A 22,493-nucleotide genomic window follows, 5' to 3' on the forward strand; every position below is an offset into this window, starting at 1 on the left:
TGATTTAAGTATGAGCAGAAATAATTTTTGTCAAATAAAAAAGTAATAAAAAAATTTATTTTTATCTAAATTTTACTTCCGATTTTTTTTTTCTCGTTCAACTTTGATACGATAGTTATCACTTTAATTCTACTTAAAATGATTACAATTAGATGAATAATACTTAGCCGAGATGAATTAAAGTCCAAAATGTAAAATAATATGTCGTGAATGAGACATTTTATCCAATTTCATTGCCGTTTTTAAACCGATGTCGTTTTTCCTTTATTGTCGTTTTTCATTTATAGTCGTTTTTCAACCGATGTCGTTTTTCATTTATTGTAGCTTTTTTCAATTAGTTCCTGAGAATAGAAGAAAAAACTGCACTGAAGAATAATAAAAGAAAACTAATCACTCTTCTTCATATCATATCAATTCTTGCTCATTTACACTTATTTTCAACCATTTTTTCACAAACTTTCAGAAACAAAACATCAAACACATACCATGCAAATCCAGTCCATAAAAAATTCACACTATTACTCAACCAGAGATCTCAATCGACTTCACATCAGTCTTCTTGGACTTCTCCTCCTTAGGAACAGTCACAGTAAGCACTCCATTTTCCATCGAAGCCTTCACCTGATCCGCCTTCGCGTTCTCCGGCAGCCGGAACCTCCTCACGAACTTCCCGCTGCTCCGCTCAACTCTGTGCCACGTCTCGTTCTTGTCCTCCTTCTCCACATTCCTCTCTCCGCTGATCTGAAGCACTCGACCCTCCTCGACCTCCACCTTCACCTCCTCCTTCTTCAGCCCGGGGACGTCGGCCTTGAACACGTGAGCCTCCGGCGTTTCTTTCCAGTCAATGCGAGCATTGGCCATGGCGGAAGTCTCTGTCGAGGTGAGGTCCTTGAATGGATCCCAAACGTCCAGAGAGAATGGATCGAAGATGCTGCTCCGTCGTCCACCGAACAAGCTCGGAATCATCGCCATTTTTGGAAGCTTTGATCTTTTTTTTTTATTGGACTGCTCTGCTTTTTATTCTGTCTTGATATTTTTGAAAATGTTCAGACGCTATTTATATAGTTATGGTGAAGGGTAGTTTAGTACTTTTAGAATAATTTCGCGCTTTTTCTAGATTTTTCAACGAAGTTTCTAGTTGCTCTGAGAGCATTCCACGTGGATCTTGTTGCTTCATTAAAAAACTACAACAATTTCTATTTGGTTTGCAAATATACCATGTGTCCAGATTCTTTTGTTACGAATATTTTTAGTAAAAAAAGAAATTATAAATGTCAAACTAAAGTATAAATAAAAAAAATACAAAAACAGCACACCAAAAGTACCATTAACTTAACATAAAATTATTTTCAAAAAAAAAAAAAAACTTAACATAAAATTGTTAAAATGAAAATAAAAGGCAGAAATGCTTTGGACCATATTTTTAATAAAAAGTAAAATAGGCTAAATCATACTATTTTATTTAATGATGAATCACTTTACTTAATCCATTCTTAGTTAGATCTTTATTATTTTTGTGGTTTAATAATAAACCATGCCATTATATACATATATGAGAGAAAATATAATAGTGTGGTTCATTATAAAACTAGTATAAATAAATGAAAAAAATTAGATAGTATAAATTATTAGAGTGTTGCTGATATCGCCAAATAAACTCCTAAGCGGTCGCAGTAGTAATCAGGCTATGTCGTATCCACAGAGATGTAAAATACAAAATAAAAATAAATATTAGTAAATTAAAAATAATAAATTTTGGAAAAATGTAAATTTGAAAAAGAATATAAACATTAAATGAATAAAATCGAGGAATTAAAATCAGAAAGAAAGTATGGAAGGCATAAGTTTCATTCATGCAAACACATATATATTTTAATAAAATTGATTCATTATACTCAACTATAATTCTACACCATTAATTATAGTTGGAAAATATATATAATAAAGCTCACATTAAAATATGTTCTTTAATTAAATTATACTAACTTCTAATTTTAAAAACCTATCATATTATATACCTTAGAGCGACAAAATACCAATGGCAGAATGCAGTAAAAAGCATATAATATAACAAATATCCTAAATTAAATTAAAAGCCTAAATTACATAAGAAGAGCATGACTAGACTTATGTAAAAGACACTAATAAATTTAGAATAAAAATTAGAAGAAAATAAATTTAATTGTAACAAATATATAGAAATGAAGAACAAAATAAAGAATCAATATATTAAAAATATAATGTTAAACATGAACTTCACTCTAGCCTTTCCACAAGAGAATTTAGCCTAAAATAGGCATTGTGTTTCACTCACAAAAATGTAAAAGAAAAATAGGAAAAATAAGTGTTTTTCTCTCCAACAATACTCTCTCCTCTTCCTTCCACAATCTGATGCTTTTTTACTCCATTTGATACTCTATTTATAGTGTAAATAAGACTAAAAAACGTGTAGAACTGTGTACAAAATAGTGGGGGAAATGGCTGCAAAATTGGAGCAAAGTGGGGAAAATGCTGTTGAGCCGTGGGAGACAAGGAGGCACATGGCAGCAGCAGATTGGCTCAGCAGCTGGCATGGCAGAACGTGGCAGGACGTGGCAGCAGCGTCAGGTGCGGCAGGCTTCTTTGTTGGGCGCGTGGGGAGCAGACTGACGACGACAAGACAGGTGCGTCAGATCGTGTCAAGGGCGGCTGGCTGCTTGGCTGGCGGCTTGGCTCCTTTTTGAGCCTATTTCTCCCTCAAAAATACCACTTTATCATCATTCTTTTCAATTATATTTCTTTATTTCTTCTTTCTTTTTGTTTGTGTCAGAAATATATTTTATTTCCTGAAAATTAAATACAAATTAAATCAAAATTAATATTTTCAAATATAAATATATGACAATAAATCCATGAAAATATTAACTAAAACTTAATTAATTTTACACTTTAAGACTAATAAAATGATATTTTTGAGCACTAATCAGTTGCTATATGACATTTGAAGGAATTAGTTCAAATAATATAATGGAAATAACATTCAAATAATTACTCATAGAAAATAATCTAAGGAATTCAGATAAAAAAAAATCCAGAAAGCTAAAACCAGAAAAACAATCTAAAGCAGCAGTCTTTTCTAGATCAAGAGTTTTACAAAATCAAAACTTCTCTCAAAATTGCAGAATAATGTTGCTTAAATAGTCTTCCAAGATTCTCAAGTGAAAAGACTGTTTTGCCCTTTAAAAAGTGGTTCAAAATTTGAAAAATGCGTTGACAGCATTGAAGCGTTGTAGTACCATAGTCAAAGCCAAAATCCCTAAAAATTATTTCACTGGCGCTGTAGCGCCCTTGATGTAGCGCTGGCTTTGTAGCACTGGGGCACTACTTACAAATTCAATCAGACTTCATCATCTCCTCCCTAGCGCTGTAGCGCTACTTTGATAGCGCTGTAGCACTATTGACAGTAACATAACTCGTACATATCGACCCCGAAAAACACGATTTTCTCCAAATTAACTATATTTTCTTCCACTTTCACTTCATTTCACTATTTTCACCAACTTAGCATGGAAAACCTGAAACATAAACAAACGAGCATAATTCTGCAATAAAATAACCCTAAACTAACAAAATCCAACCTAAAAACTAGACAATAAACGAGCCTAAAACTCATTTATCAGGGCCACGAAAAACCAGCACTACAACTGTAACGCCCCAACTCCAGGGACCATTACAGTGTGCCTTGTAAACAGTGCTAAACTCGCTAATCGAGTCATTTGGCCAAAAATGTGTAACTAAGTATGATTAGCGGTTTAGGGATTACAAATTTTGGTTAAGATATAACGTTTCATTAGAACGTTTATTATATACATTGGGATCCCAAAAATATAATTTAGAGGTCTATTACAATAAAATATTTACAACCAGCCGTTCTAGGCGGCAAAACAGGGTTTAACCCTAGTTCCCCTTCAAACCTCGGTCGTGGTGGTCGAGCAGCTGCATATGTACACATCATCACCTAAGCTCTCCAACTCAAGGATGGTCCAGCTTTCTTTTGTCTTTACCTGCACCACATAGCACCTGTTGACGCGGTTCTTCGCCAACAGGTAATTAAGAAAATAAGAGAGTGAGATTAGTGTTAAGTATTGAACCGAAACAGACGAGTAATCTTAAAATAAAATGGTAACGCAAGACACTTTTTTTGGGTGGTTCAAAGGTTAAAATCCTTCTACTCCACCAGCCAATATTATTGGTAGTCTTTGGTATTCTTTACAGAGTATTTCTTTACATAATAGAGTCCAACCCTTTGCAACTCCCAGGCTCTCCATATTTATAGGAGAGGGCACCTGGGGGTTGGCAAAGGGGGTCATCCCGTGACCTTCTTACCCGTCATGTCATCTCTGTGACATTCATGATTAATTCCTAAAACCTGACAAATGAAGTGAGGTTTAATCACGGGCCGCACGGCCCAACCCAGTCGTGGGTGCCTGAACACGCACGTTTAGGCTACATGTCCGAGAATCACTGGGGGAGCTCGGGCAATTGTGGCGAATCACTGGCATTTGTCACATTTCTTGACGTACGAGGTCGAATCCTTCGACATAGTGGGCCAGTAATATCCTTGCCTTAAGATCTTCAGGGCCAAGCTCTGCCCCCCAGTGTGGTCCCCGCAAAAACCCTCGTGCACTTCTTGTAAAATGGTATTTGCCTCGCCTGGTAGAACACATCGTAGGAGGGGTAGGGAGTGCCCACGCCGGTATAGCACCCTGCCTACCATCGTATACCTTGGAGCCTGGTACAGTATCCGCCGTGCGTCATTACACCCTTCAGGTAACTTTCCTTCGGTGAGATATTCGAGGATAGGGGTCATCCAGGTCGGCCTGGCGACGATCATCTCGACCTCCGTCCCGACCTCTTCTATACTTGGCGTCTCCAAGAACTCTACTGGTACTAACCCCAAAGCCTCCGTCTCCCTGGAGGTAGCGAGCTTGGCGAGGGCGTCTGTGTTAGCGTTTTGCTCTCGGGGTATCTGCTCGATTGAGCCTTGTTCGAATGCAGACAGCTCAACTTTTACCTTGGCCACGTAAGCAGCCATCCGTGCTTGATATTCACCTAGCACTTGATTTACCACGAGCTGGGAATCGCTGTAGCACTGAACGGAGCTGGCCTTCAGCTCCTGGGCCACCCTTAGCCTGGCCAGCAAAGCTTCGTATTCGGCCTCGTTGTTGGATGCCTTGAATCCGAACCTTAGCGCCGAGTGGAACCTATGCCCTTCTGGGGATATCAAAATGATTCCATCCCCGGAGTCGTTCTCATTAGATGAGCTATCCACGAAGATCTTCGATGACGGCTGGGTCGAGGTGATCTGGGGTGAATCTTCCACAGGGTCCCTTTGGAATCCTGTGCATTCTGCCACAAAATCAGCCAGGACCTGGATTTTTATTGCAGTTCGCGGAGTGTACAAAATCTCGAACTGGCTGAGCTCGATAGCCCACTTCAACAGGCGTCCCGATGCTTCAGGTTTCTACAAAACCTGCCTTAAGGGTTGATCGGTCATGACGTGTACTGAGTGGGATTGGAAATACGGCTGAGCTTTCGGGAGGCCATGATAAGACAGAGTGCCATCTTTTCCATCAACGGGTATCGGGACTCAGCTCCGAGAAGTCTCTTGCTGATGTAATAGACTGGTTTTTGAACCCGGTCTTCTTCTCGGACCAATACGGCACTAGACGCATCTTCTGTGACAGCTAAGTAAAGGAAAAGAGGCTCCCCTACCGTTGGCTTGGACAATACGGGTGGCTCGGCCAAATGAGCTTTCAGGTCGAGGAACGCACGCTCGCACTCTTCTGTCCATTCGAACTTCTTATTCCCCCGGAGCAGGTTGTAGAATGGCAGGCACTTGTCGGTGGATTTGGAAATAAACCGATTAAGGGCTGCCACCCTTCCTGTCAGGCCTTGGACGTCTTTTCGCAACCTAGGTGAGGGGAGCTCGAGCAATGACCTGATCTTATCGGGGTTTGCCTCGATTCCTCTAGTGTTGACAATGAAAGCCAGGAATTTTCCAGATGCGACCCCAAAAGTGCACTTCTACGGGTTAAGCCTCATGCCGTATTCTCTTAGTATCTTGAAGCATTCCTCCAGGTCGGAAACATGGTTACCGGCAGTCTTCGATTTGACCAGCATGTCATCAACGTACACTTCTACATTTTTCCCGATCTGGTTGGCAAACATCCTGTTCACCAATCTCTGGTATGTAGCACCGGCGTTCTTCAGTCCAAACGGCATGACCTTGTAGCAATAGACGTTAGTTGGGGTCATGAAGCTAGTGTGCTCCTGGTCCGCTGGATTCATAGCCCGAGTGCGATCTGATTATAGCCCGAGTACGCGTCCATAAAGGACATGAGCTCGTGCCCCGCCGTGGCATCTACCAATTGGTCGATCCTCGGCAAGGGGAAATAGTCCTTGGGGCAGGCTTTGTTCAGATCGGAGAAGTTGATGCAAGTCCGCCATTTCCCATTGGGCTTCGGGACCAACACGGGATTGGCGACCCAGACCGGGAACCTGGCTTCACGGATAAAGCCGCATTTCTTGAGCCGGGCTACTTCTTCTTCTAGGGCTTTAGCGCGAGTTGTTCCCAGGCGCCTCTGCTTCTGGGACTTCGCAGGAACGCTCTTATCCAAATGAAGGGTGTGCATGATGACATTTGGACTGATTCCCACCATGTCCTCGTGTGACCATGCGAACACATCCAGGTTCTCCTGCAGGAACTTGATCAACTCCGCCTTCCTCTTGCCACAGAGTGTTATCCCCAAAAATTGGAGATCGATGACGTGGCGATAGAGGTGACAAGTGGCAGTACATGGTCCGTAAACGACACATTAATAGTCGTTTAATATATATTGGCTCCTCAGAGTTGTGATAAAGTGATCTGGCTTAGGAGTGGCCCGGTAGACCAATGAAGAATTTTGACTGGCCAGTCAAGTGTCATGACCGACCAGGCATGACCTTGTCCGACCAGTCATATGGTTGTCTGCCCAGGAATGACCTTGTCTGCCTGGGAATGACCTTGCCTACCCATGCATGACTTTGTCCGACCAGGAATGAACTTGGCCGATCGGTCATGACCATGTCCGACCAGTCAAGTGCATGTCTGCCCAGCTAAGTGCATGTCTACCCAGCTAAGTGTATGTCTGCCCAGCCAAGTGCGTGACTGCCCAGTGAAGGTGTGTTCAACCAGCTTGAATGAGATATGGGTCGACCAGATAGAGGAGGACTACGTCAAGATTCCCAGAAACGACTTCAACAAAAATCGGTCTTGGCATACACGGGAATCTCTCATTTATCCCACAAATTTGGTGTACTGTTACATTTTGAATATTGTTGTAATTTAAATATAATGAGAATAATAAAATATCCCGACTATGGGGGGATATCATCTGTACGATCAATCTGCACTAAAGAAACTCAGTTGACTCAGGTTCATCTGATCTCGAGTGCAGGTCTATAATCACAACTCTAAATGGATTAGGCTATTACCATCACATTGGGGCTGAACCACTATAAAATCGTTTGTGTCGTTTATTTTCTCTTGAAGGTGTTATCGTTTTTAACGTTCTCACGTCGTTGGCCAAAAACGCGGTCAACACAGAGGTTTTTCCTGAGCTTAACCAGTCGTGAGGGATCTTGTGGATCGATATTTACCTCCTTGAGTTCTTCGATAGCTTGGAGCTCAGATTTATCCTCACCTATCCTTGGGTCAATATCATCACTTAGGATGATATTTTCCCTCTCGGCGCTCTGAGGTTTTTCAATCTCAGGATTAGGCAAAAGTTCCTGAGATCCCTCATTTCCGCCTTGAACGGTCATCGTTAACTGCCCGGGTTTTAATTTTCCCTTCATGGAAATGCTATAGCATTCCCTGGCATCAAGTTGATCGCCACGGACCGTGCATATCCCCATGGAAGAAGGGAATTTCAGCGCAAGGTGGCGGATGGAGATGATGGCTTCAAAAGCCATAAGTGTAGGTCGACCCAGAATGGCATTGTATGTGGCGGGACAGTCGATGACCACGAATTCAAGGAGTTTTGAGACTGTCCAAGGTCCCTTTCCTAAGGTGATCACCAACTTGATCGTCCCTATAGTCGCCGATCCTTCTCCAGAAAAACCATAAAGCATCATGTAGGTTGCTTTCAGCTCGGCGACAGACAATCCTATCTTCTCCAGCGTAGATCGGAATAGAAGGTTTACCGAGCTCCCATTATCGACCAACACTCTCCTAACCCTCCGATTGGCGAGTTGCACTGCTACGACCAGAGGGTCGTTATGAGGGAACTGAACGTGGCTGGCATCTTCTTCGGTAAAAATAATTGGTTGCCTCTCCAATCGCTGCTGCTTCGGTAGAAGCCGTTCGGGGACGAACTCCACTCCATTATGAGCCTTAAGCTCGTTGACGTACCTCTTTTGGGCACCTCTGCTCGTTCCTGCCAAATGAGGACCTCCAGAGATTGTGGATATCTCTCCTCCTATCATTGGAGGAAGGACGTCCTGATCTATCCGAGACCCGGATTGATTGACCGAGATTTCCGGAGCTGGAGGGGCTGCGGGAACTCTGTTCCGCGCGTACTGAGCCGAGGGGCCGGCTCGGATGAGAGTCTCGATCTCTTCCTTCAGGTGTCTACAGTCATCGGTATTGTGGCCAACGTCGTTGTGGAAACGACAAAATTTGGAGGGGTCTCGCTTCCCCTTCTGGTGCTTTAATGGCTCCGGCTTCTTCCAGGGGAGACGAGCAGAGTTTGCTAGGAAGATGTTCTCCCTAGAGTGGGTGAGCTCCGTCTAAGTCGCGTAGACCGACTTAAATTATTCTATGGACTTATTCTTCTTTGGGCCGTGCTGGTTGCCCTCGTTGTTCCCCTTTCTCTTGCCTCCAAACTAGTTATTTTGTGTAACGTTCTGGGTCGCTGTCACGACCTCCGTTCCCACTCCAGCGGGCTGCTCAGGGACCTGGCTGGTTCCCTCAACTGAGGCTTGGGCCTCCTCCAAGTTGATCCACCCCTGGGCCCTATTCATGAAATCATTTACGAAGCTGACTCCCTTTCTTTGTTTCTCATTCCAGAGTCCCCCTCCGACGAGGATTCCAGTTCTCAAAGCCATGAGCTTGGAGCTGTCATCTGCGTCTCTGGCCCGAGCAGCGACGTTCGCAAATCTGCTCAGGTAAGCCTTCAAAGGCTCGTCGGGTTGTTGCCTTACGTTCGCCAGGGAATTGGCTTTGACGCGGGCAGCCTGGAAAGCTCGGAATGCTCTTTTGAAGTCAGTAGAGAAAGTTTTCCATGAGCTTATTAACTGTTTTTTATTCTGCTTGAACCACTGCCTGGCCGGCCCAGTCAATGTGGATGGAAATATTAGACATCTTAGCTCGGGACCAATGTTGTGGGCCATCATCAAAGTATTGAACATGCCCAGATGATCTGATGGATCTCCGTCTCCGTTGAACTTGGACAAGTGCGGCATACGGAAACCGGACGGATACGCCGTAGTTGCTATGCTGGGGGCGAAGAGCTCAAGTTCGTCCCCAGAATCATATTCGTCTTTTTCTTTCTCTGACAGGAACTTCCTCATTAGCTCCTCCATCTGAGCCATGCGCTCAATGGTTTTGTCCTGATTTCCTTGGTTATTCCGGGGTTGTTCAACAGCTCCGGATCCATTGTACGCGTTTGGCGGGTTATCGTCCCTCCTATCTTGAGATAGGTTATATGGGACATTCCCACTGTCGCGGACCTCAGACAGGTCTTCCCTTGGGCGAGCACGGCTGCCCCTCGGGGTGGTTTGAGGACTTTGCGCCGAGCTTAGGCGTTGGCGCAGGTCTCCGCCAGAAAGGTCACTGCGGCGGCTTCCGGTCCAATAGCTCCCGTTTGAGAAGCTTGGAGCCCGCCTCTGGGGATGAGGATCCGGGATTTCCCTGGGCACCCTGCCACGATGGGAAGGTCCTGCGGAGGGTAGGTTTCTCCTGCTGCTCCCATAAGCTGGAACATCTCGGACAGGTCGAGGAGGAGACAGATATCTTATCGGTGAAGGAGGATGTCTGACCGGGGATGCAATCCTGGTCCCGTCAGAGCGGATGAGGTTAGGTAGGGGCCTCTCAGCTCTGCCAACCTGCGGGTCTTGTGCTTGGCGGTCTGAGCGGGGCGCAAGACGGCTGGTCGGGATAGGCTGTCGCTGTGAGCCCTCCCCGGATCTCCTTCTAGAATTCCCTCGAGCTCTCCTGGGTGCACTTGAGGGTGGTAGTGAGCTGGGATTTGAAGTTCGGACCGATCGACTATACTGCTGCTCGGCCCTAGGTAGTTCTTCGAAGGTTGTCTCTCGGCAGTGCGATGAGGGAGTAGAGTTGGATGTCGCGGGTCTGGCCAACCGGCTAGGCCTGGACCGATTACCCCGACGGGACTTATGAGTCTCGCCTTGCCTCTTTCCGACATTAACGTCAGTTGTAAGAGGGGGTAGTCGAGCCAACACCTCCTTAATCTGCTGGTTAGCTTTCGCCAGCTGACTCCTCAGCTGAGCATTCTCCATTTCCACCGCCGTGTAAAAATTTGGGTTCGGATTAGGCGGTCGGGGAGCCGAACTTCCAGTATCATCTTGGCCTATTGGCTGCTTGCCCGGCCGCTGTTGAACCTCAGGGTTTCGATCATCCGAAACGGCGGCATGATGAGCCTCCTACCCATCACATTGGTCCGCCTCGTTACCATGTCTCGAGCGAGTGACCACCATGGTTGGGTATATGGGATAGCACCAATCTGAGAGGCTCTCAATGAAATGACCAAACTGTTGACGCGGTTCTTCGCCAACAGGTAATTAAGAAAATAAGAGAGTGGGATTAGTGCTAAGTATTGAACCGAAACAGACGAGTAATCTTAAAATAAAATGGTAACGCAAGACATTTTTTTTAGGTGGTTCAAATGTTAAAATCCTTCTACTCCACCAGCCAATATTATTGGTAATCTTTGGTATTCTTTACAGAGTATTTCTTTACATAATAGAGTCCAATCCTTTGCAACTCCCAGGCTCTCCATATTTATAGGAGAGGGCACCTGGGGGGTTGGCAAAGGGGGTCATCCCGTGACCTTCTTACCCGTCATGTCATCTCTGTGACATTCATGATTAATTCCTAAAACCTGACAAATGAAGTGAAGTCTAATCAACAGGTAAGGGGGATAATGGGCCGCACGGCCCAACCCAGTCGTGGGCGCCTAAACACGCACGTTTAGGCTGCGTATCCGAGAATTCAGGGACACATAAGACACGTGATGCCTGATATATACACGTTTACATTGCGTGGTTGACTTTATAAGGGGTCACAGACGCCAACTCAAGCCCGTATCTCGAGCTGGACGTCTTCTTAGTCCGCAGTGTCCATACTCCTGATCCGACTCCTTAGCAACTCCAGTGAACCTGTGGTTACCTCGAGCTAAAGAGGTGGGACCTGGGGGCAGCAGCTCCGGGGTACACATCATCCCCGTGGTTGATACACAATTATGCCATACTTAAGCCTGCTAATAGCCCGTGGAGAATTTAGGGCGCAGCACCCGTGAGCCGAAGCCCAGCAAGAAAACTTAATATGCTCATGAACAGTAATAACATGTCATCAAATCATAAGGCACACGCCTAGCAGATATAGCCCTATTCAAGCAGGCAAACAAACCCACGTAATGTTGAGTATAACACATCAACCAATGATCATAATAATCATCCAGGGCTTTTAGCCCAAAATAGAAACGTAATGTTGAGTATAACACATCAACCAATGATCATAATAATCATCCAGGACTTTTAGCCCAAACAAATAGGTGACAGTCGCAAAAGTCACTGAGTTGGGTATAGCCCCTTTTAGCCTTGTGACGATAGGGTCACCGGGGCTTAACAGACAAGTGAACTTTTTATTAGTTCAAACAGGATAGGTGCATGGTGACTAGTCAATAACATAACCTTCCTCGTGACCATAGAGTCATAACCTTGGAACATTGTTCCCTAGCCATGTGACAAACGGTCACTTGGGCCTTAGGCCTTGGCTCTAGTAACTAGTCTTAGACTAGGCAAGCGCTTATAAGTTCATCGACCTTAGGGTCGGTCCAGCATTAATGCCTTAGAGCCATTCAACGCTGATATCGATTATAACTAATCTTCATTTGGCCTTGTGTTCATGACGCTATGCCATTTCTGACTCTTAGGTCAGTATCCCTGACTAGTAAGTGCCATATACAAGTAAGCAATGCCACCAAACATATATCACATATCCAATATCCGAATACAAGGCATTCAACATGCTTACTTAACAAATACTAGCATAATTAGGATCATGCATAAACACAGAGGCTCAAGCTCTGAAAAATATCATATTCAGTATACAAAGCATGGCCTAATCACATGTTTCTCGTGCATTACATTTAAACATGCATCAAGAATAACCATGCATGTCACATATACACAAGGTACAGTTTTCTTACCTTTGGTCCAAGCACATGTTACCAGTAAACGAGCCACAAGCACGATCCTTACTCCAAGCCTCTAGTGATAACCTAGTCACAACCACAAATGGTGATCTAATGAGTTCAAGTTCTAAAACCAATCCCGAAACCAAGACCTAGCCTCCGAGACATCAAACGCCACCAATCCGGGTAGTAGGAATGATCCCGAGGCCTAAGGTTTGAGTCCCCATGAATAAAAACCCATTTTGGTCACTTTTCCTCTTTTGAGCCGCGGCCCCAACCATTAGAGCCGCAGCCCCACTCAAGTCAAGCCCAAAAATCCTCTCTGACAGCAATTAGAGCCTCAGCTCTACCTAATAGCGCCGCAGCTCAAATAGCCCATCAGCACCAAACCACCATCATCTTCAAGCTTGAGCCGCTGTAACGTCCTGGTTACCCCAGAACAGTTACGGTGAACCAGAAATTTAACCCGTTACCCGAGTCCTTTTGTTTAAAATGTGCTATAAATGTGATTAACATGTTAAGGTAGAAAAACTAATAAAAAGGAAGGATGTTTTACATTACAAATTTCTCTGCAGAGCTAATCAAAACATTTACAAGTTGTTCTCAGTACAAAATGATCATTACTGTTTCAAATTTACAATCCCTCCAACCTAAGCGGGAAAATAGGGTAAACCCCCTAGTTCCTCTGAGAACGCCTTGGCCGTGGTGGTCAAGCGGCTGCATATGTACACAACACCACCTAAGCTCTCCACTCAAGGCTGGGTGAGCTTTTCTTTCCCTTTACCTGCACCACATAGCACCCATGAGCCAAGACCCAGCAAGAAAACACAATATAACAAGATATAATATCAACAATGATCATAATAATCATTCAGGACTATCAGTCCAAAACAGATAGGTGACAGTCGCAAAAGTCACTGAAATGGGTACAGCCCTCTCTAGCCATGTGACGATAGGATCACCAGGGCTTAACAGATATCAAACCTTTCATAGCTTAAACAAGATAGGTGCATGGTGATTAGTCACCAACATAACCTTCCTCATGACCATAGAGTCATACCCTGGAACATCGTTCCCTAGCCATGTGACAAGCAGTCACCGGGGCCCTGTGCCCTGGCTCTGAGTAACTAGTCATAGACTAGCCAAGCGCTTATAAGTTTCATCGACCTTAGGGTCGGTCCAGCATTAATGCCATAGAGCCATTCAATGCCGATATCGATTAGATCTAATCTTCATTTTGGCCCTGCATTCATGACGCTATGCCATCTCTGACTCTTAGGTCATTAACCCTGACTAATCAGTACATATACAAGTATTCAACATTCACTAGTATATAATATGCAATCCATGTCCACATTTATCAACCAACATGCCTCAATAATAATCACGCATGTCATATACATATACAGGGTGCAGTTGTATTCATACACTGTTTTCTTACCTCAAATTCGAGCTAGAATGATAAAAAGAACGACCCTTGAGAGCGATCAACCTTTAGTCCTTTAGCGGTCACCTAATCATAACCAAACACGGGACATCATTAATAATAATGATCAACATAGGTTTCCACACCAATATCTAGCCTCAGGAAGATCAATTTCAACTAATCCAAGTAGTAAGAACACTCCCGAGGCCTATAGCTAAGTTCCCGGGGTCAAAACGAGCAAACGGGGTGAAAATAGGGCAAGGGCTGCGGCCCTGGCACCTTGAGCCGCGGCCCCCAGAAAAACCTGAAGCAAGTGCCGCGGCGCCCAGCTAAGACAGAACCCCCTCTTCTTCCTCATCGAGCCAGGGCCGGGGCGCCTAAGAACAGGGCCGCGGCCCCTGACCCTGGGCCATTCCCAAACGTGTTTTCAACTTCTCCAAGCTTCCAAAATCATGCCTAAGCATCCCCAAACATCAAAGCTAAGTTCCCAAGCTTCCCAAAACTCCAAAACTCTCAAAACCCAAGGCTCAAACCCACCAAAAACACAACAATTTACAAAGTCCAATTCAAAGCTTAGAAACTCTAAAAACTCAAAACTTTAAACTTCGATTACCTTTGATTGGGTTGTTTTCCATCAAATCCTTCAGTTAAGAAGCTATTAATTTTTCCTAGGATCGCTATGTCTCGATCCTCGCTTGATTCCGACTCCTAGAACTCGAGATTTCTTAAAAAATGCTTCAGGTGGCAAAAATGAACTAAAGAGAGAGAACGAGAGGTTTTCTGATCGTATGTTCTATCTGACAACTACTTTAAGCTTAAGTAACCTCAAATAAAACCTAGTGCTCGGAGTCCCAAAAATACCCCTGGGACGTTATAGTCAAAACATCCGAAATTTCACCCTGATCTCAAATATTCCCAATTTATCATCAAATAAACATTTCCATTACCCCAAAATTGACCCCGTTATGACAAAACCGCTAATCCACTCTATATGACCGTCTCATGCCGAATAGCTCAGATATATCTCCATAATAATGGAATCTCATCTACAAATCAAGGTATGCACCCAAATACACATATTCGCCCTCAATGGGCCAAATTAACAAATTAGCATAATTATTCAAATGTGGACCCGCATGCACGCATATAACATCATATCATAATATAATTCACATATACATGCATATTATCAATTAATGGCATAATTAAACAAGTATGGCCCTCCCGGCCTACTATTCCCGCCATTATTCCATATCGGAGAATTCGGGGCATTACAGCCGCAGCGCCCAAGAACAGAGCCGCGGCTCAACCTCGAACCTAGCCAAAGAAACTCCATTTCTTCATCTAAAAACCTTTCAAAAACATATCCAAACATCTCCAAACTCAAAAATCAAAGTTCCCAAACAACCCCATAATCCAATACCAACAAAACCCAAGTCTCAAATCACCCAAAAACACAAAATCCAATTCAAGCTTAAAAACTTTAAAAACTTAGAACTTAAACTTGAATTACCTCCGATTGAGTTGTTTCCCAACTAAATCCTTTGGCTAATAAGCTTCTAATCTTCCCTATGATCTTTATGCCTCGATCCTCGCTTGAATCTGAATCCTATAACTCAAGTGTCCTTCGAAAATGCGATCGGGAGAGGAAAGTGGAACTTAGAGGGAGAGAGAATGTACATAGTGTTCTTTTTATTTCTTTAAAAGGTTACTTCAAGCTTAAGTAGCCTCAAACAAATCCTAACGTTCGAGGTCCCGAAAACACTCCCGGGGACAAAATAGTCAAAACCTCCAGAATTTCCCCCTGATCACACTAACTCCTAATTTATCACCAAATATTTATTCCCATTACCCAATAACCCGGTAATGCTCTAAATACCCCTTGACTCACTCCGAGTCAAGAATAAATCCCGTTGTGACTTTCCCACTAGCTTACCTCCTAGGATCGTCTTGTGCTGAGTAACCCTAGCATAACCATACAATAATAAAGCACCACACACATATATCACATATATGTCAAATATGCCTGAAATGGCCAAAATATGAAAATCACCCAATTGCTCAGAAATGGGTTCACATGCATATTTAATACACCTAAACATACATATTATCATTTAATAACATAATAAATCAATAATGGCCCTCCCGGCCTCCTAATCAAGGTCTTAAACCTAATTAGGAAATTTGAGGCATTACAACAACACTCGATAAGGGCCCAACCTAGAGTATTGAACGGACACTAACTTTTGTCTAATCTGACATGCATTTTGAATGGTAAGGAGGCCTTGTTGGCTAAACTTTTACTTTTGATTTTAACTTTTTAAAAAGCACTTTTGGAGGAGGCAACAAATATTAACTTATTAGGGAAGAATTTTTAAACTAAAAAGCTAAAGTGCTTAGAAAATCCAACCAACTACAACATAATTTTTAGATGTCGAAAGCCCCCCAAAGAGTGTTTATAAGCCTTGACAACCAGGGTCGTAATCCCGCTCCATTATAGGTGTTTCTAAATTCTCATTCTCTCTACACACATCACTATTCGTTTGAAACATCTTCTTTCTATATCTAGAATCTCAGAGCCAAAATTAGAGAGAGAAAAAGAGCTTCAGAGAAACCTAACAATAGTGACGATATGATGGACTCTATATAAGAGATATAGTTTTGAAAACATATGGGTGAACATTTGACCCATAAAATCTGAAAACTCGCACAATCCGTCTGACCCGCAATCAAAAAATCTGATTTTTCGTCAAACCCGTTAATTTGGGTCGGATTAGACCCGAATCCGAGTATGTTCGGGTCGAATTCGTAGGTGTGGTAAATACACATACACAAGTTCGGGTGTGAATAAATAAAAAAAATTATATATTTTAATTTTAATTCAAATTTGATGACAAAAAAATCCTACCCCCATACCATTTAAAATTTTGTTACCAAGCGCCAAATTAAAAAAAAAAAGTAAAAAGTAAAAAAAAAAAAAAAAGTAAAAAAAAAATTGGTTTTTTTTTTTTACCAATGTCCATTTTTTGGCCAATCCCACCCGAAATCCGACTCCGACCAAGCCTGAAACCCTAAATTACCTAAAAAACTGAAAAATTCGGAGCGAATTCAGTATCCCATTTCCCAACCCGAAATCCGAACCCGATGTACCCAAAACCCAAAGACTTGACCCGTGTGCACCGCTAATTGAAAGAGAAATTTAAATACTTTGAAATTTTAAAATATATAACAATCCATTATTATGACTCATTTATTTAGATGATTTTTTTAATTTATATAATAACTTTTAAACTAATGTGTTGGATAACTTTAATATGTTGCAAACCCATAAAAAGAAAAAGTGTGAAATGCAACCAAACAATAATTACTCGTATTTATAATTTATAAAATAAATTATTTCATTAAAAAATTGGAAAAAAAATTATATATTTACATTTTTTAGGTTGTTGATAGTACATTAAGAAAAGATATTTATTTTAATGTTTGGTTGTTTTTATATTATTTTTTTCAGTATTTTAGCCTGGCAAAACAAAAAAAGCGGTTTCTACTGATTTATGTTTTCAAATATAATTTTATCTCACTCGCATAAAAATATATATAATTTTATCTTATGATTAAGTATGAGCAGAAATAATTTTTGTCAAAAAAAAAAAGTAATAAAAAATTAATAATATCCCAAAGGGTCTGTTTGGCATTGTTTTCTGTTTTTTGTTTTCAAAATTTTGTTATCAGAAATGAGAACAGAAAACTGTTTTTGTAGTTTTCAAAAAATAGAGCTTGTTTGGTATTGTTTTCTGTTTTTTGTTTTCAAGATTGTGTTCTCAGAAATGATAACAGAAAATTATTTTTGTAGTTTTAAAAAAACAAGAAGTGTTTGGTTAATGTTTTATAAAAACAATTTTTTAGTTTTATTTTTTTTAAATCTTAAATAAAAAAATTAACAAATATATTTAAAAAGATAAAAATATTTTAAAAGTTTGTAATAAATAACGAGATAAAATAATTTGAAAGAAAAAATGATAAAAAATAAGAAGCGAGAAAATTTGAGAACAACAGAAAACAACTTTTTATTGTTCTCAAAATTTTCTGTTTTTTGTAACTTTGTTTTTAAAAATTGTTTTCTGAAAACAATGCCAAACACCCGTACTTGTTTTCAAAAAACAGTTTTTAGCTTTTAAAAACAAAAAACAGTTTTTTAGTTAAGGTGCCAATCACCTTCTTTATTTTTGTCTAAATTTTACTTCCGATTTTTTTTTTCTCGTTCAACTTTGATACGATAGTTATCACTTTAATTCTACTTAAAATGATTGCAATTAGATGAATAATACTTATCCGAGATGAATTAAAGTCCAAAATGTAGAATAATATGTCGTGAATGAGACATTTTATCCAATTTCATTGTCGTCTTTAGTTTGTAGTCGTTTTTCACTTATTGTCGTTTTTAAACCGATGTCGTTTTTCCTTTATTGTCGTTTTTCATTTATAGTCGTTTTTCAACCGATGTCGTTTTTCATTTATTATCGTTTTTTTCAATTAGTTCCTGAGAATAGAAGAAGAAAAAACTGCATTGAAAAATAATAAAAGAAAACTAATCACTCTTCTTCACATCATATCAATTCTTGTTCATTTACACTTATTTTCAACCATTTTTCACAAACTTCCAGAAACAAAACATCAAACACATACCATGCAAATCCAGTCCATAAAAAATCCACACTATTACTCAACCAGAGATCTCAATCGATTTCACATCACTCTTCTTGGCCTTCTCCTCCTTAGGAACAGTCACAGTAAGCACTCCATTTTCCATCGAAGCTTTCACCTGATCCGCCTTCGCGTTCTCCGGCAGCCGGAACCTCCTCACGAACTTCCCGCTGCTCCGCTCAACTCTATGCCACGTCTCGTTCTTGTCCTCCTTCTCCACATTCCTCTCTCCGCTGATCTGAAGCACTCGATCCTCCTCAACCTCCACCTTCACCTCCTCCTTCTTCAGCCCGGGGACGTCGGCCTTGAACACGTGAGCCTCCGGCGTTTCTTTCCAGTCAATGCGAGCATTGGCCATGGCGGAAGTCTCCGTCGAGGTGAGGTCCTTGAATGGATCCCAAACGTCCAGAGAGAATGGGTCGAAGATGCTGCTCCGTCGTCCACCGAACAAGCTTGGAATCATCGCCAATTTTGGAAGCTTTGATCGTTATTTTTTTTGGATTGGATTACTCTGTTTTTTAATCTGACTTGATATGATTCAAAATGTTCAGACGCTATTTATATAGTATGGGTGAGGGGTAGTTTAGTACTTTCAGAATAATTTCGCGCTTTTTCTAGATTTTTCAACGAAGTTTCTAGTTGCTCTGAGAGCATTCCACGTGGATCTGGTTGCTTCATTCAAAAACTACAACAATTTCTATTTGGTTTGCAAATATACCATGTGTCTAGATTCTTTTTTTTACGAATATTTTTAGTAAAAAAAGAAATTATACAAGTCAAATTAAAATATAAATACAAAAACAGCACACCAAAAATACTATTAACTTAACATAAAATTGTTAAAATGAAAATAAAAGGCAGAAATGCTTTGGACCATATTTTTAATAAAAAGTAAAATGGGCTAAATTCATACTATTTTATTTAATGATGAATCACTTTACTTAATCCATACTTAGATAGTTAGATATATATTATTTTTGTGGTTTAATAATAAACCATACCATTATATATATATATGAGTGCATTTTTAATAGTTACTACTCATGGATTGTTACTTTAATATTAATCATTGGATTACGATCAATTGCCCGTATTTATAGTTGTTAATTAATATTTCTAAAAATAAATTTTAATTTTTTCAAATTTTTAGAAGGATTATTTGATGAAAAACGTGTATTTATTATGAAAATATAATATTGTAAACTTTTCATTTTTTAAATGCATGTCAATTTAGAAATATAGCTAGTGTTTCTAATTGTTTAGAAACAACATTAATTATGGCAAAAAAAAAAAAACTAAATTCAAAATTAATGTAGAAAAATAATATTTACCTATTAATGACTTGTTATATCAAGCCATTATGTTGCCACATTATTAAAATTGTTAGTACCCATCTATGAATAGTAACTATTGAAAAGTCTTCCACCTATATATATATACATATTTGAGAGAAAATATAATAGTGTTGTTTATTATAAAACTAGTATAAATAAATGAAAAAATAGTGATATTATAAATCATTAGAGTGTTGTTATATGACATATGAAGGTGCTTGATAGTATGTGAGACTCAATATAAAATTGCACTAATCGTCATATACTGCATTATGTGGTGTTCAAATATTAGTCATTAAAGTGCGTGTTTAAAATAATAATGTAACTCAATCTTGGAATTATTATGTTTTCAAAAATACAATTTAATATTTTTTATTTAAAAAATATAATTATGTAACTAAAATTAAAAAAATTCGAACATATTAGAAATACACAAAATATATAGCAAAATTTTAAAATTAATAATATATTTTGGGAAATTTTCAAATATACTTAAGATTTAAAAAAAAATACTAACAATACAAAATCTTGAAAAAAAAATACAAAAATACAGAAGGGCAAAATCATAAATTTAGAGTTTTATTTATTGTAAACAAAGTTTACAAATTTGTAACAATATAATTTTTTGGTAACTAAAATTTACAAGTCATAATCATATGTTATAATTTTGTATACTACATTTATAGATTAAATTGAAAATTGTAACAAACAGTATTTTTATAATTTTTGTAAAATTTCGTTTTTTTTTTAAATAAAATTGATATTTAATGTGCTATGTGTACTTTTTCTAGATATTTTTTTACAAGAAAATAATCATAATAAAGGCAAATTTAGAATAATAAAAAATTGTAAATTGTCATTTTGGGCCCGTGATCTCATAGAAGCCGAGTATGGGCCACGAAAAACTAGCACTGCAACACTCGATGAGGGCCCAACCCAGAGTATTGAACGGGCACTAAATTTTGTCTGATCTGACATGCATTTTGAATGGTAAGTAGGTCTTGTTTGTTGGCTAAACTTCTACTTTTGATTTTAATTTTTTAAAAAGCACTTTTGGAGGAAGCAACAAATATTAACTTATTAGGGTAGAGCTTTTTAAACTAAAAAGCTAACCGCGCGGATTGGTAGTGAATTCAAATTCAATTTTATGATTTCTAAAATTAAAAAATTATAGGACCCACATGAATACTTGATTGATTGCTTGTTTTCCTTAATCCAAATACTGATTCTAATTTTAAGCTACAAAATAGAAAACACAATTTTCATATTTTCTCTCAATCCAAATCATTATACCATAAAATCCTACAAATCTATCACTTTTTTATATTTTCAGATTTTCTACCAATCACATATTCAGCTTTTTAAAATTAAAAAACAGTTTACGGATTCTGAACCAATCATATTTTAAAAACACATATTTTAAGACAATAAATCTAGATTTTCATTTTAGAAATACACTTTTTGAAAATACAATTTTCCAATCACGAACCAATAACACAAGTGCTTAGAAAATCCAAGCAACTACAAAATAATTTTTAGATGTCAAAAGCTCCCAAAATAGCTTTTATAAGCCAACTAGGGCCGTAATCCCGCTCTATTTTAGGTGTTTCTAAATTCTCACTCTCTCTACACACAACACTATTCGTTTGAAACATCTTATTTCTATCTCTGGAATCTCAAAGCCAAAATCAGAGAGAGAAAAAGAGCTTCACATAAACCTAACAATGGTGATGATATGATGGACTCTATATAAGAGATATAGTTTTGAAAACATATAGGTGAACATTTGACCCATAAAATCTGAAAATTCACACAATTCACCCGACCCGCAATCCGAAAATCTGTTTTTTGGTCAACCCCGTTAATTTCGGGTTGAATTAGACCTGAATCCAAGTATGTTCGGGTCGAATTCGGGTGTAGTAAACACAGATACACGAGTTCGGGTATGAATAAATAAAAATATATATATTTTAATTTTAATTCAAATTTGATGACAAAAAAATCCTAACCCCCTACCATTTCAAATTTTTTTACCAAGTCCCAAATTGTAAAAAAACATGTGAAAAGTAAAAAAAATCTAAAAAGTGTCAAAAAATTGGTATTTTTGATTTTTTTTTTACCAATGTCCATTTTTGGCCCAATCCCACCCGAAACCCGATCCCGACCAAACTTGAAACCCTAAATTACTAAAAAAAAACTGAAAAAATCAGAGCGAATTCAGTATCGCATTTCCCAACCCGAAATCCACAAAATCCGAATTCAATGTACTCGATGTACCCCTAATTGAAATAGTAATTTAAATACTTTGAAATTTTAAAATATATAACAAGGCATAATAGACTCATTTATTATTTTTTATTTATTTAGATGATTTTTTTAATTTATATAATAACTTTTAAACTAATGTGTTGGATAACTTTAATATTTGCAAAACCATAAAAAGAAAGTGTTAAATGCAACCAAACAATAATTACTCATATTTATAATTTATAAAATAAATTATTTAATTAAAATATTGTAAAAAAATTATATATTTACATTTTTTAGGTTATTGATAGTACATTAAGAAAA

At 39.3% G+C, this 22,493-nt stretch overlaps 2 protein-coding genes across 2 annotated transcripts; both read right to left on the minus strand.

Moving 5' to 3' along the window:
- Positions 1 to 373: 373 nt before the first annotated feature.
- LOC133812835 (17.3 kDa class I heat shock protein-like) lies at positions 374 to 1,015 on the minus strand. The gene has a single exon (XM_062246657.1). The coding sequence runs from the start codon at positions 970 to 972 to the stop codon at positions 523 to 525; it is 450 nt and encodes a 149-aa protein (XP_062102641.1). The 5' UTR covers positions 973 to 1,015; the 3' UTR covers positions 374 to 522.
- Positions 1,016 to 18,425: 17,410 nt separating this feature from the next.
- On the minus strand, positions 18,426 to 19,137 carry LOC133812836 (17.5 kDa class I heat shock protein-like). Its single transcript, XM_062246658.1, has one exon. It carries the CDS (start codon positions 19,049 to 19,051, stop codon positions 18,608 to 18,610), a length of 444 nt encoding a protein of 147 aa, XP_062102642.1. The 5' UTR covers positions 19,052 to 19,137; the 3' UTR covers positions 18,426 to 18,607.
- Positions 19,138 to 22,493: the final 3,356 nt, after the last annotated feature.

This window comes from Humulus lupulus, chromosome 1 (assembly GCF_963169125.1).
Source record: "Humulus lupulus chromosome 1, drHumLupu1.1, whole genome shotgun sequence".
Taxonomy (NCBI): domain Eukaryota; kingdom Viridiplantae; phylum Streptophyta; class Magnoliopsida; order Rosales; family Cannabaceae; genus Humulus; species Humulus lupulus.